The following is a 13,522-nucleotide window of genomic DNA, read 5'->3' as shown; positions in this document are numbered from 1 at the left end:
CTGGGGGAGGTTGGAAACATAGGCATGATCTCAGCACCCGGGTAAAGTAATGCAGCTTCCTGAAAATCTCATGACACATTTCACACCTTGGTCACAACATACCGGTTGGAACACTGGGACCTACTCTTATATTTGAAATTGTCCCCTTCACAGTCATTGTCGCATCTGCATCCCTGCTGACTGGCTCTAGTCATCACACTTGAGTTTCCCACTTTGACCCACACTCTCAGACTGTAGCTCATAATTCCCCTTGACATTATTACCCTGGCTTCTTAGACTATTATTAACAATGCCATTGACTGAGTGTGGAAACATCCGTTGACTGACCATCATTCCCTCCACTAAAGAAACTCTGAGGACATTCAAAAATGACCATTTGTTTGAAATACATAGAGTGTTTGGCCCGTAAGCTGCTACCACATACTGTCGATGTGACGTGCTTGTGCAACAATGTAGAATCATGGAATTCCTACAGTGTGGAAGCAGGTTGTTCGGCTCATTCAGTCCTCACCAACCCTCCGAACAGCACACCCACCACTGTACCCTATCCCTGTAACCCTATATTTCCCATGGCTAACCCACCTAACCTGCACATTTCTGGACCCTATGGTTATACATCATAGGGTCAGTGCTCAGTGCTGGCAACATGTTTCTAGCTTTCGGTCTGTACTAAATGGCAGGGAAAGGAGAGATATTGCAAGTGGTTTTGTGAGTATAAAATGAGTGAGCACTTGAAAGGAAGCTCAGAGCCCTGAGATGCTGATACATGAGACAGCTGTCTGACTCATGTGCCCAAAACCGCTTGGCCAGAGAATTACAGTGTAATGTGTTGGTGAGTATCCAATGTAGTCTGTGATCAGCTACGATGATGTGGTGAGATCAGTGTTTTACCAGTGCTGACTTCCATGAATGGAAGATGGAAGTGGTCGCTGCTTATAGAGTGTATCTGTATGATGTTTAGAAATATTGATCGCCATGAAGGCCTGGAGAACACACGAGTGAGCCCCAGTCTCCATGTAACCGCTCAAGACCTCCATGTGGGAATTGGCACCATCTAGTTTCTCAACAGTACTTGGGAAATTCACAAACTGCATGAAGCGAGATTAGCTAACAGTGAGATGCAAATGCACAGAAATAAGGCCCTTGCCACTTAGGAGTGAGTTTCTCATTTATCTGTTGAAACCTGAGGATGAAAATCGGATATGTTTCTTGACCTTAAGAGTCCCGTTTGTCCAGTCGCACTACATTCCTCCAAATTTTTCCCCATTGCTCTTGCCACTTTTTGAGAAGAGTCTTGAGTTCTTCTATATTCACTTCAGAAGAAGGACAGGACCTTGGTTTAATTAAAGATGGCATTTCAAAACTCCTAGCACTCACTCAGTAATTGTTTGTCAGCCTAGATATTATTTTCAAGTGTGTGGGATAGGGCTTGATTCCCTAAGCATCTGTTTATGTTGAGATAACTCTGAGTCAGAGCTGACACCTGGCTGATGGACCCAAGATAGGAACATATGATATTATCCACGTTGAATTGGAAAAAGACCAAGCAGAATATTTTCTAAGTGGCAAGAGACTGGGAGCAAAGAGGTTTAGATGTCTATGTAAGCAAACCACTAAATGCTGGTGCAGAAGGGTAAAAAAAAATCTAAACAGCTAACAAAATGTTGGCTTTTATCTCAAATAAGGTGGATCTCAAAGGTATGGAAATTACGCTTCAGTTGTTTAAATGTCTAGTCAGACTCCATCTGAAATATTGTATACAGTTTTGGGCATCAAACCTGAGGAAAAGCATGCTGACCCTTAGTGGAGATACAGCAGAGATTCATCAGATTGATGATTTTAAGACCACAAGTTCCGTAAACCTAGCCACTATTCCCTTGAGTTTAGAAAGTTGAGAGGTGATGTAATAGATGTGCTTAAAATATTAAATGAATTCTACAGAGCACTTCTTCTGGCTTGGGAGGCCCGTAACGTATAGCATAAACTTCAAAATACAGTAGTCCATTTTGGAGTGAAAATCAGAAAGACATTTTTTCACGTGAAGTGTAATACAGATCTCAAACTTCCTTGCTCAAAAGGTTGTGGATGGTGTGTCAATTAAAAATTTTAAGATTGAGATCAATAGATTTTTCTTTAAGAAAAGGGATGTGAAAAAACAACAGTTTCTAAGCTCATTGCTACCCTTGCAAAATAAGTCAGAATGTCCAATAACTGTCACCGTGACAAAATGCTTTGACTATACTTATTTAATTGCTAATTGTTCTTCAGAGAATAAACGTGTGTTTGGATTATTGATTTAAATTTTATGGTGATGATCAGTATTCACTATTATTAACCCACTGAAACTGGCAGCACCTTCGGAAGTCTGCACATGTGCAGACTAATGCAGAAATGCTGTCGACTGACCAGAGTTAATATTTGTGAATTATCTGATTTCTTCACTTAAAATAAAAAAACTCACACTTTTAAAGAAAAGTTTGTTTATCTTTATGTTGACTCTTGTCTTCATTCAATCATCATTTATTTTGTTAACTGAAAAATAGAGGTAGAATTAAAGGGTAATGAGATGCTTTGTCATGATTGGCTGCTTACCTTGCTTGGTGACATCAGTGCTGTTGGATGGTTGGAAATCTTCTTGTATCCTGCCATCTGGAAAGAGAAGGTACAGAACTGGACCTTTTGGAGTAGCTTTCTGTGAGATCAGGCGCAGGCACTATTGCTTCGCTGTAGACTGTAAAATGTAACCCTGTAAATATTGTATATGTGTGTGATGACTTGCATTTTTTTGTGCTATTTTTGTGGGCGATGCCCCATATGGAATAGGCTGGTTATACATTTTGTTCATTGTGTATGTAATATTAACTATTTGTTATATATTTCTGCTCCTTTTATCTCCAGTTTCTCAGTCTTCTGGGTGTGTCCTCATTGCTTAGAGTTTGTGCACTCAGTGGTCATCCTTCAGAATGCTGTCTACATGCACATAATTCATGTGAATCTTAATGTTGAATGGCACCTAGGTGTTTCATTGTGGAAGTTATCACAACTTAACCCATCCCTGTCTTTACCAAATACCTACATGTGCACACCGTCATTAGGGATCCCCAAGTAATCATATGATCAGCTTGGTCAACTCTTCTCCTGTACAAAGGAAATTACCAATTTTTCTTGCCACAGCAGAGATTAGTTAACTATAATCAATATTTGTACACAAAGAATGTCTTTCTTGTTATAAGGATGGTGTCCCTCTTACTGGTTACAGCAGCTACTTATTTCTCATCCAAGTAAGGAGTATCACAGCCAGTCAGACACTGTCCTTGATCAATATCCAAAATGATAGCTTTCTTCACCAAAGGGTTATGAATAGAGGGAGAGTTCTCTTTGCCCCCTTCTTGTAATCCAGAAATGCCCTAGCTAACTCTGCATAGAATAAGACTTAAATTTGGAATCTTTGATAGATGGTGTACCTTTAGTTCCATGTTTAAAAACTAAACCATTAAGGACCTGAAAGTAGTTGCTTATGTGGCACAACCCGTCAAAAAAATGTTTAGCTGTGATGCAATTCAGAGAAATCCTTACAGTACATCTTGTGACACTTTTGCTTCATTCAGAAGATGTTGACATGACTGGCTAGGCTAGCATTTATTTCTCATCCCTAGTTGTCTTGGAGAAGATGATGCTGAGATGTCATCTTGTCCTTGGGGTATAGGGTTACAAAGAGCACTGTTAAGAAGAGTTTCAGGATTTTGACTCCATAGCAGTGAAAGAATGGAGATAAATTTTCAAGTCAGAATGGTGTATGGCTTGGAGGGGAACATGCAAGTGGTGGTGTTTCAAATATTTGCAGCCCTTGTCCTTCTAGGCATAGAGATTGCAGGTTTGGATGATGCTGTGGAAGGAATCTTGGTGAACCACTGCCATGCATCTTAAGATAGCAGACACTGTTGTTATTGCATTTTGGCAATGAAGGGAGTCCATGCTGCATGTGATGGGTGAGGAGTTAAAAGTCCTGGATGGTATCAAACCTTTTGAGTGTTTTTGGAGCTGCACTTACCCAGAAAAGTGGAGACTATTCAATCACATTCCTCACTTGAGCCTTGCAGATGGTAGACAGACTTTAGGGAGTCTGGAGGTGAGTTAGTTGTCACAGAATTCCTAGCCTCTGACCTGCTCTTGTATCAACAGTATTTATATGACTGGTTCAGTTCAGATTCTGGTCAATGGTGACTCCTAGGATGTTGATAGTGGGGTATTCATTAATGAAAATGCCATTGAGTATCAAGGGATGATGGTTAGATTATCTCAAGTTGAAGATGGTCATTGCAGAGCACTATGTGGGATGAATGTTACCTGCCACTTAGCCCAAACCTGGATATTGTCCAGGTCTTGCTGTATATATCTGAAGTCTGGTGGTTAGTGCTGAACATTGTTCAATCATTGAAGAACCTCCCTACTTCTGACCTTTATGCTGGGGGAAGAGCCATTGATGAAGCAGCTGAAGCTGGTTGGGTCTAGGACACCCTCCTGAGGCACTTCTCCTGCAGTGAAGTCCTTGGGCTGAAATGATTGACTTTCAACAACCACAAACATCATCTTTTGTGCAAAATATCACTCTGACTAAAGGATCATTGACTTCAGTTTTGCTCGGGTTCCTTGATGACATGCTTTGTCAAGTGCAGTCACTATCTCACCTTTCCTCTGAAGTTCAACTCCTTTGTCCGTGTTTGGTGAAAGCTGTAATGAGATCAGGTGCTGAGTGGCCCTGCCATTACCCAAATTGAGCATCAGTGAACAGGTTATTGCACAGAAGTACTGCTTTGTAGTACTGTTGATGACCCACTCCATTACTTTGCTGATATTTGAGAATAGACTAATAAGAATTTCCACTCATTAAAACAATGTTGTGTGGTTTCTGCCGTTGAGATGGATAATTTCCTTCAATACAATGGTTGATGTCAACAAATTGATATTGATAATCTGGTTTTTGTCTCTTAGATGGTTTGTGGTCATAGGTAGGGGAAGCCTTCTTTAATTTGCAGTAGAGTGCATGTCTTGTTATTTATCTTAAAAAAAAAAAGACTTCTGAGGCATAAAATCAGTCTCTTGCCTATTGTCAATGAAATCTGCTAAATGAACTTAATCAAAATAGCATGCCACACAGGAAATGTATGATTACGGTCAGCTGCATGGTAGTGCGACATCTATATGTTTTAAGCTCTCAACTTTCATGATGCTTGCTGCGAATGTTGTGTTGATTTGCTTTGTTTTTTTTAAAAGATTTGTTTTCATTGCTGTGCTATATTTAGCTTGGTGGCAGCTAGATCAAAGGGTTCACTTGTTGCCAAAGACACTGAGCAAGCAGAGTTTACAACCTAGAACTGGTTCTGGAATACTGCAGTGAATGCAATAGCAAAGTTTATACTTTAAACCCATTTTGTGATTACAGTATATGAGGATTTAATAAGTCAGTCAGGGAACTGTCCAGATGAACATGGACTTGAAGAGCAATCTCTATGGTTGGCAGAGATTGGAATCAAGAGTCCAAAGCAGTTGCCTTTGTTCTAAGGCAGACTGATACAAATGAAAGCCACAACGCCTCATTCTTTGCTGCATCAGTATGTCAAACAACGTTATTTTGGGTATTTTCTGATGCTTGATGAATGTTGAATTCTTGGGCAAGCCTGTACAGAAATCAGAGAAGCACCTTGTTTTAATTTGTGTTTTGCTTTTTTTTTCTTGCAGATCCCTTGCCTGTCTGATCAAAATGGAGTATAACCTGGGTTTCTGGAAATCCACCAGCAATGGTTTTAGTCCACAAGATTTTTTCCATGATATTTCTACATCCGTTTCTCCCACCTTTGCTCATCACTTTGCGTATCGTCGGGAATCTGAGGATGGGAAATTGACAGAGGCTTACAAAGCAGGGAGCACTATTCGGGTTTACTTACCAAACAAGCAGCGTACTGTGGTAAATTTATGTTCTATTACTTAAAAGCCAAATAATAGGCAAAGTTTTTATTCTTTTGGAAATTTTGGTTTTCTGTAAAGGCATAATTGCTTTTAAGGAACCATTTTCTTACTTGATAGTACAGGAATTGCACTAATATTCTTTAAAGTATCTGCAAAGTGATGTGATCTCACAGTGCTAGCTAGATGAGAGCAGTATAGTGTTACACAAATACTTCCATTTAGTACTCATCTTGTAAAATTAAAATATGATTGTATAGCTCAAGCTGCTGAGTACTGGCTCTTGGCCAGAATGGATAGGATGAAGGCTGAACGTAAGGACGAGTAAGTAAGAATTCCCTTTCATGGATTTGCTTATTTTTTTAAAATAGGGCCAAAAGAAAAATGGTAGAAGCTAGAATCCAGTTGTGATATGGATTATTTAATCCTTGAGTGACTTTGAAGGCTGCCCTGAAGAAAAGTTACACCGCCAAGACATTTTTCAACTCTGTCCTCAACAGTGTTTCATCAGATAAATAACACCTTTACAAGAGAAAATTAGTCAGAATTCAGTGATCTATATTTAATGAGGCTTTTAACAAAAATTGAATTTCCTTTTATGTAGTTTAGTGGGCGGCACAGTGGTTAGCACTGCTGCCTCACAGCGTCAGAGACCCGGGTTCAATTCCCGCCTCAGGCGACTGACTGTGTGGAGTTTGCACGTTCTCCCCGTGTCTGTGTGGGTTTCCTCCGGGTGCTCCGGTTTCCTCCCACCATCCAAAGATGTGCAGGGTCAGGTGAATTGGCCATACTAAATTGCCTGTAGTGTTAGGTAAGGGGTACATGTAGGGGTATGGGTGGGTTTCGCTTCGGCGGGTCGGTGTGGACTTGTTGGGCCGAAGGGCCTGTTTCCACACTGTAATCTAATCTAAACAGGCATAGACAAAGTCAGCTATTCGATGTCTTTTCATTTACGTGAAACTATAAAGGTTTGTAGCAGCAGAAGTACTCTCCTGAATACCCTTAGCTATACTTACTATTAAGACTGCACAGCAAAGGTCAAATTAATCTAAAACTCATTTTAATTTTTAAATACTGTTCCAGCTTGCTATTGGAGTAACTTCCCTCCAGAAACTCTGAAGTAATACTAGAAACAGATGGTTTGATCAGCTTTCCCTTTACTCCCTGAAGTGCTGTATAGACCTTTTATATAACTTAAAGAATAATGGGTATAGAATCTGGAGTAGAACCTAACTTCATACTGGACTTCATTCAGTCAGTATTGACAGGAAATTAAACTTTCAAGTTATCTTGTGTAGTTTGTCTACGGAATATTTGTAACTATTTATTGTATCTTTTTGCTCAATACTTTTTCCCATACTACTTAGCTCAATTTGTATTGACAGGCCATTGAAAATTTAAGGCACACCTTTATTTCATGCGGAAGTGTGAAACCTAATTCTAACTTTTTGCAAGAGGGTGTTTCTTGAATGGGTTAAGGTCTCACCTCATAACTGACTTCACAGTCAATAGAAAGCTGTGAAAATTGGCAAGTCTCAAGTCTCAGTAATAGCTAGTTAACATTTGTAAATACAAATAAAAAGAAGTTTAAAAAATCAGAAGGCAAAGAGGAACTAAGAAAATAAGTTTTGTGGAATGTAAAACCAAGCAATAAATAATTTTACAAGACTATCAGCAAAAATTTAAAAATCACACAATACCAGGTTATAGTCCAATGGGTTTAATTGGAAGCCCTAGCTTTCGGAGCGCCGCTCCTTCATCCTCCACAACCACCTGATGAAGGAGTGGCGCTCCGAAAGCTAGTGCTTCCAATTAAACCTATTGGACTATAAACAGCTGTTGTGTGATTTTTAACTTTGTACTCCTCAGTCCAACACTGGCATCTCCAAATCATCAGTAAAAATGGTCGTATTACAATAAGAAATTGAACTGTAAGGGATGGACAGGAAAGTACCATGAATATTGATGGAGAAATGGCAGAAGTTTTAAGTAGAACAGGTTGACATGACATTGATTAATGAGATGAGCAATGAGATAAGTGCATTTGAAAGATGAAGGAATGCATTAAACAAACTAATTAAACTCAAAGAGGATAAAGACCCTGTTTCAGATGGATTAAATCCACATAGTCAATTGAGAAAGCCATCTACAACTTGCCCACCCTGAATTTATTAATAAAGGAGGCAAGAAGGCAGTAGGGTCCATATCTGATACCATCCTGTCCATTTAAATGCACATTGCCATTTTGAAAGGGCCCATGAGTTATGAAAATGAAAACAAATGTTTTGCTTGTGGGGAAGAGAGTTATTAGAAGCCACCAGTGTAAGATAATCACTAAGAAATCCATTAGGGAATTAAGAATAAACTTATTAACCGAAAGAGTGCTGAGAATGTGAAATTTGGTACTTTAGGGAATGGTTTAAGTGAATAATACTGGGTGAACCCCTATCCGCAGGTCTGGTTACCCTGCTTTCAGTTACCCGCGGTTTACCGCACCCTGAACATATAAAAGCGAATGTTCCAGAACCGGGGACCAGGAGGCTGCTGGGAAGGTATGTTTCCCATTTAAGTGAATGGGTCTGCACCTATCTGTGGTTTCAGACTTCCACGGTAGGTCTTGGAACATATCCCCTGTAGGTAACGTATAGGTGTGCTTAAGGGGAATTTAGGCAAGAGTTTGAAGGAGAGGGGAATAGAGGGTTCCAACAATTGAAAGAGAAGGTATGAGGAGGCTCTAGTGGAACTTGAGCACCACCATGGACAGGTTGCGTCAAATAATCTGTTTCAGTGTTGAATATCATGTGGACTCTTATGTATGTAAACATTGTGTTGATACAGATTTGAGTTCCTAATAAGGAATCATTATGCTGACTGGATTTGGCTGTAGTGAATATTCTGTGACAGTGAAGCAGTAAGTGGACAATGATAACAGGGCATTTAGTCACTATGGTAACAATTGTGGAAGAGTATTTAATGGCAGAAATAAATAGCAATTAGTCTTTTTTCACTTGGTGTTGCTCCATATGACAAATTAGAGCAAGTATGTTCATGTTGCTTTGTTGTTCAGAAAATTCCATTCAGACTTGGCAACTATATGGACTATCATTAAATGGATCCTTATTAGTGAATAGAATAATAATTTCTGATTTCCAGTGGGTAATTTATGAGAGCTTATATTTAATCCTTTTGCAAACTTTAATTGCTACCAACCGCTCTATTCAAGCATCAGGACAATAACTCGATTTAGTGAACCGCACCCAGACCTCCACCTATGTTAATGAGTAAGATTTATTTACGCAAACTGTATATAATATACTGACTTATTATCCATATAATATATTGGGTTTCTCCAGAATGCTGAGCAACACTTGTGAGGGTGTCAAGCATTTTGAATTTATTAGCCTTGCAGCGTAGGGTGGTGTTGAAAAGACTGAATCAAAATGATCACTAACTCTATCCCTGATTCTGAAAGGTGAGAATGAACAGAAAAATCTAAATTTACAAAATTCTCTGAGAGGCCAAGTACAGTTAAAACAGCCAGAGCATTTGGGAATTAAATGTTTTACAGAGTAGACGCAGTAGGATAAATTTAATTAAGGCGATGGGAGTCTCACTGACTGGCTGGAGAGCAGTGAAAACCTTGCATCATCTCCTGTGGGGAAAGTCTGCAGTATTGAGTACCAGTCAGGAGAGCATGGGGAAGGGTTGCTGCTAGTGGAAGGGCAGGCTATCAGAAGGGAGTGATGGAGTGGTATTTGGTGGGCCCCAGGTCCCTTGAAAGATACTGTGTGCCCTCCCACATCCATCACCCCACCTCTCTCCATAGTCCAATTTTCAGGCTTTCTGTGTGGTGACTGCCTCAGTTGCCACTTGTTGAATACCCATGGCAGTGGGCTGAGGCCTTTAAATGAGGATTAATTACCCACTGAATTGTCTCATTTGGCACCATGACGGGAAGTTGTCCATGAGCTTTTTCACCCAAGATGTATTCAGAGCAGAGAGGGAGGAAGCTAGAGGTGGGGGTCCTGACCCCGTACCTTTATTCCAAATAAATGACACCTCCTCCTTGCTTTAGGTAAGGGCACCCCACCCAGTAGATTTCTTGCATCCCACCCTGTTCAAGGAAGAACAGTGCAGTAGAATTATGTAATCAAGACTTAAATTATTTAAAAATGGTTAAATGTAAGTTGACAGTTGTAATGTAAATTCTCTGCCTTACTGACCTGTTGCCCTTTTTATATGTGGTATTGCAGGTGAGCGTGCGACCAGGCATGACTGTGCAAGACAGTCTGAAAAAAGCTCTAAAAGTCCGAGGTCTTCAGCCAGATTGCTGTGCAGTCTTCAGGCTGCCACAAGGATGGTAATGATTTTCTGTTCACTTACCATGAGAAGTAGCTGGCTGGTTTAGTATATTCTTCAAGAGTGGAGTCAAATGTACATTAGACGCTGAATAAATTATTGATAGCGTATTTAAAACGTCATATTCAGTTCCAATTCATTCTCCAGTAATGAAACAATTGTGAATTGTTCTTGCACCCCGCCTGAGGAATTTAATATGACTCCACTATAGGAAGACAAAGGCGTTCCATGCTGTATAAAAACAAGTCTTTATATCATATAATTTTAAAAGATATGTTATGAAAGGAGTTTCTCAATTACATTAAATACCATTGCTTATCAGTGTGACCAACTCTTGTTAGGTTGTGTGCGAGCGCACGCACACAACCTAACTCCCACATGTGCCCAATGGTTGCAATGCTCATGCTTACAGAAAATAAGCAGAGGCAAAGGCAAGAGCAGACTCCCACAGATTGCCCTAGAAATACAGGACAAAGGCAGTCAAATAAGGGACAATCTTTTAAAATGTGGGACAGCCTGTCACACTTCTGCTTATTTTGTTATGCTGCAGTTTCTAGCATGAGTTTATTTGGCTTTGGTAACATGCCTGTGAAAGTATGAGCCTCTATTTTAGACTTTTTGGCAGAAGGCCCAAACCATTTTGCTGATCAGGCCTCATTTAAATGTATTTGGCAAGCTGTCTGTATGAACACTCACGGCTGCTTGTTACTTTGGAAAATGGGAAAATTTAGTGCGCTTCCAGTACTAAAGGAGAAGGCTAGGTCAGATTGTGATGCAGCCTGGAATGACACAGTGAATTATTCATTTGCATAGCAGATGGGTGGTAAAGGATGTCAGTGAGGAGCAGTTTTGCACATTCTGAAACTTGAAAATGTTATATAGGATGCCTTCTCCTCATTCCTGATTTGTTCACTTTTAAGGGGCACCAGTTCTGTCAGTTTTTCTCTCCATATAATGCTTGGGTTTTGGTCTGAGCAGAGACTGTTACCCAGTTATGTGGTATCGTAAGGCTTCTGCCAAACCATCTAAATTGAGGAATGTTTGAAAATCATAGTAGAGAAATGTCAAACAGGAGGTACTTGAGACTGAGTTCTTGTGAATTTGATCTCTACTTGCCTGTTCCTAGTGAAAAATGGGGTGTTAGAAGAATTACAATTTAAATCAATATTATTCAAAATGCTCACCACATAATTGATGAATCAGCTACTGACTTTGTGGAAGGTTTCAGTGGTTTGTATAACAATAGGTCTCACTTGCTAGATTGCTATCTGTTATCTCCCTATTGGATCAAGATGTGGAGGTGCCAGTGTTGAACCGAGGTGCACAAGGTTAGAAGTCACACAACACCAGGTTATGGTCCAACAGGTTTATTTGAAATCTCAAGCTTTTTGAGCACTGCTCCGTCACCAGGTGAAGTGAAGAAAAGCACACAGGCGCAGAATTTATAGGCAGACAGATAAGCAGAGAGATCAAAAGATCTGGAAGTACTGGACAATGAAGGGTACTCTATCGGATGGACCGGAGAAGCTAAACCATGTTCTTTGCTGGCTTCAACATGTCATCGATGATGATGAACATCTTGCCAAGATCATCCCTATGCCTCCACTTCTCGCCTTCAACAACTGCTAAACCTTAAACAGGCCATCGTTCACAGCGAACTACCCAGTCTTCAGGACAACATCGACCACAACACTACCCTGCCACAGCAACCTCTGCAAGACATGACAGATCATCAACACGGATACGACCATCACGTGTGGGAACACCACCCACCACGTACATAGCAGATACTCATGTGACTCGGCCAGTGTCGCCTACATCATACATTGCAGCAAGGATGCCCCCAAGCATGATCTATTGTTGAGATCATGCAGACGCTACAAGCAATGGATAAATGTACACTGTGCAACAATTGCTAGACAGGAATGTTCCCTCCCAGTTGGGGAATAGTTCAGCAGTCAACGACATTCAGCCTCTGATCTTCGGGTAAGCATCCTCCAAAGTGGCTTCATGATACACAGCTACACAGAATTGCCAAGCAGAAACTGATAGCCAAGTTCCATACCCATAAAGGTGGTCTTAACAGTGATTTGGGTTCATGTTGTGCTACATGTGAGCTCACCACACTGTTTTGTATTTATGAAATCTTCCTCATTGTCCTGTTTTGCTGCCATCATCTTAATAACTTATGATATCTCTACCTTAATTAGTTTGTACAGTTTTGGATAACTTGTCATTTTGGTTAGAGCCTTGGCGTGCAACTCTTATTCCTATCATGTTATTCCAGTGATTTGGTTTGTCTCCAGCACCATCTTATTTTTAATGTTTTGTAATTAACTCCCTGCCTCAATGAATCTGATTATAGGTCATCCCGTTACTTGCTATTCAACCTGTCGACACTCCACTCACACCATTTATATGATCTTTTGATCTCTCTGATTATTGATCTCTGCCTATAAATTCTGTGCCTGTATGATTTATTCACTTAATCTGATGAAGGAGCAGTGCTCTGAAAGCTTGTAATTTCAAATAAACATATTGGACTATAATCTGGCGTCATGCAAACATTGGATTAAGGAAGAATCAATCATGTTACTGTGAGATAGAAGTTAGTCATATGTCAGTCCATGACTATGGTAATCAGAATGTACTTCATTTGGCAGGTTTCTAGTGACCTTTGACAAAGTGGCCCTTAAGATTAATGAGACACAAATAGCTATATACCATTTGTTACCTTCATTGTTCTTGTTCTTTCTGTGCTTTCAAAAGTTGATACACTTATATTTCTGGGATCACACTGTGAAAGCAGAGCCATTCTTCAGGAAGTCAGCGGTCCGATTGCTCCTGCAATTTACTTGCTGAATCTAACAGGGTACAAAATATTTTGTTTTCAGAGGGCTCTACTTGATGGCTACACGTTTTAATTTTCAGGGGCTTCCTTTGGTTTTCAGGGTACTTTTTCATTCTCACTAACTAGGTGATGCAATCACATAATAACATTACATTCTATATTTGTGTTCATACTTAAGGTATTTTGGGCTTTCACCAAAGTTGAATTAGAAGGATTCATTAATATCTTAAATAATTATCAACCTCATTAAATGTCAAGCCACAACACACAGGAAAATATTAATTTCCTAAACACCACAGTATTTAAATTCACACAAGACAACAGGTCTTAATTATCAACTAAAATGTT

The 13,522-nt window shown here is 39.9% G+C and overlaps 1 protein-coding gene across 3 annotated transcripts in view; it reads left to right on the top strand.

Moving 5' to 3' along the window:
* Window positions 1–13,522, top strand: part of raf1b (Raf-1 proto-oncogene, serine/threonine kinase b) — a 111,031-nt gene that overhangs the window by 33,455 nt on the left and 64,054 nt on the right. For 2 of the 3 annotated variants that reach the window (XM_087994257.1, XM_087994256.1), the window contains exons 2-3: window positions 5,740–5,965; window positions 10,218–10,324. In XM_087994257.1, the coding sequence (XP_087850383.1) occupies window positions 5,762–5,965; window positions 10,218–10,324 (311 nt within the window). In that variant the 5' untranslated portion in view covers window positions 5,740–5,761. Of the gene's footprint in view, window positions 1–5,495; window positions 5,637–5,739; window positions 5,966–10,217; window positions 10,325–13,522 lie in introns of those variants that run through there. The other variant, XM_087994255.1, reaches the window with a different exon arrangement.

Source organism: Chiloscyllium plagiosum, unplaced genomic scaffold, assembly GCF_037043375.1.
Source record: "Chiloscyllium plagiosum isolate Xiang-an unplaced genomic scaffold, Cpla_swu_hap1 HiC_scaffold_14, whole genome shotgun sequence".
Taxonomy (NCBI): domain Eukaryota; kingdom Metazoa; phylum Chordata; class Chondrichthyes; order Orectolobiformes; family Hemiscylliidae; genus Chiloscyllium; species Chiloscyllium plagiosum.
This window is presented reverse-complemented; position numbering and strand designations above follow the sequence as displayed.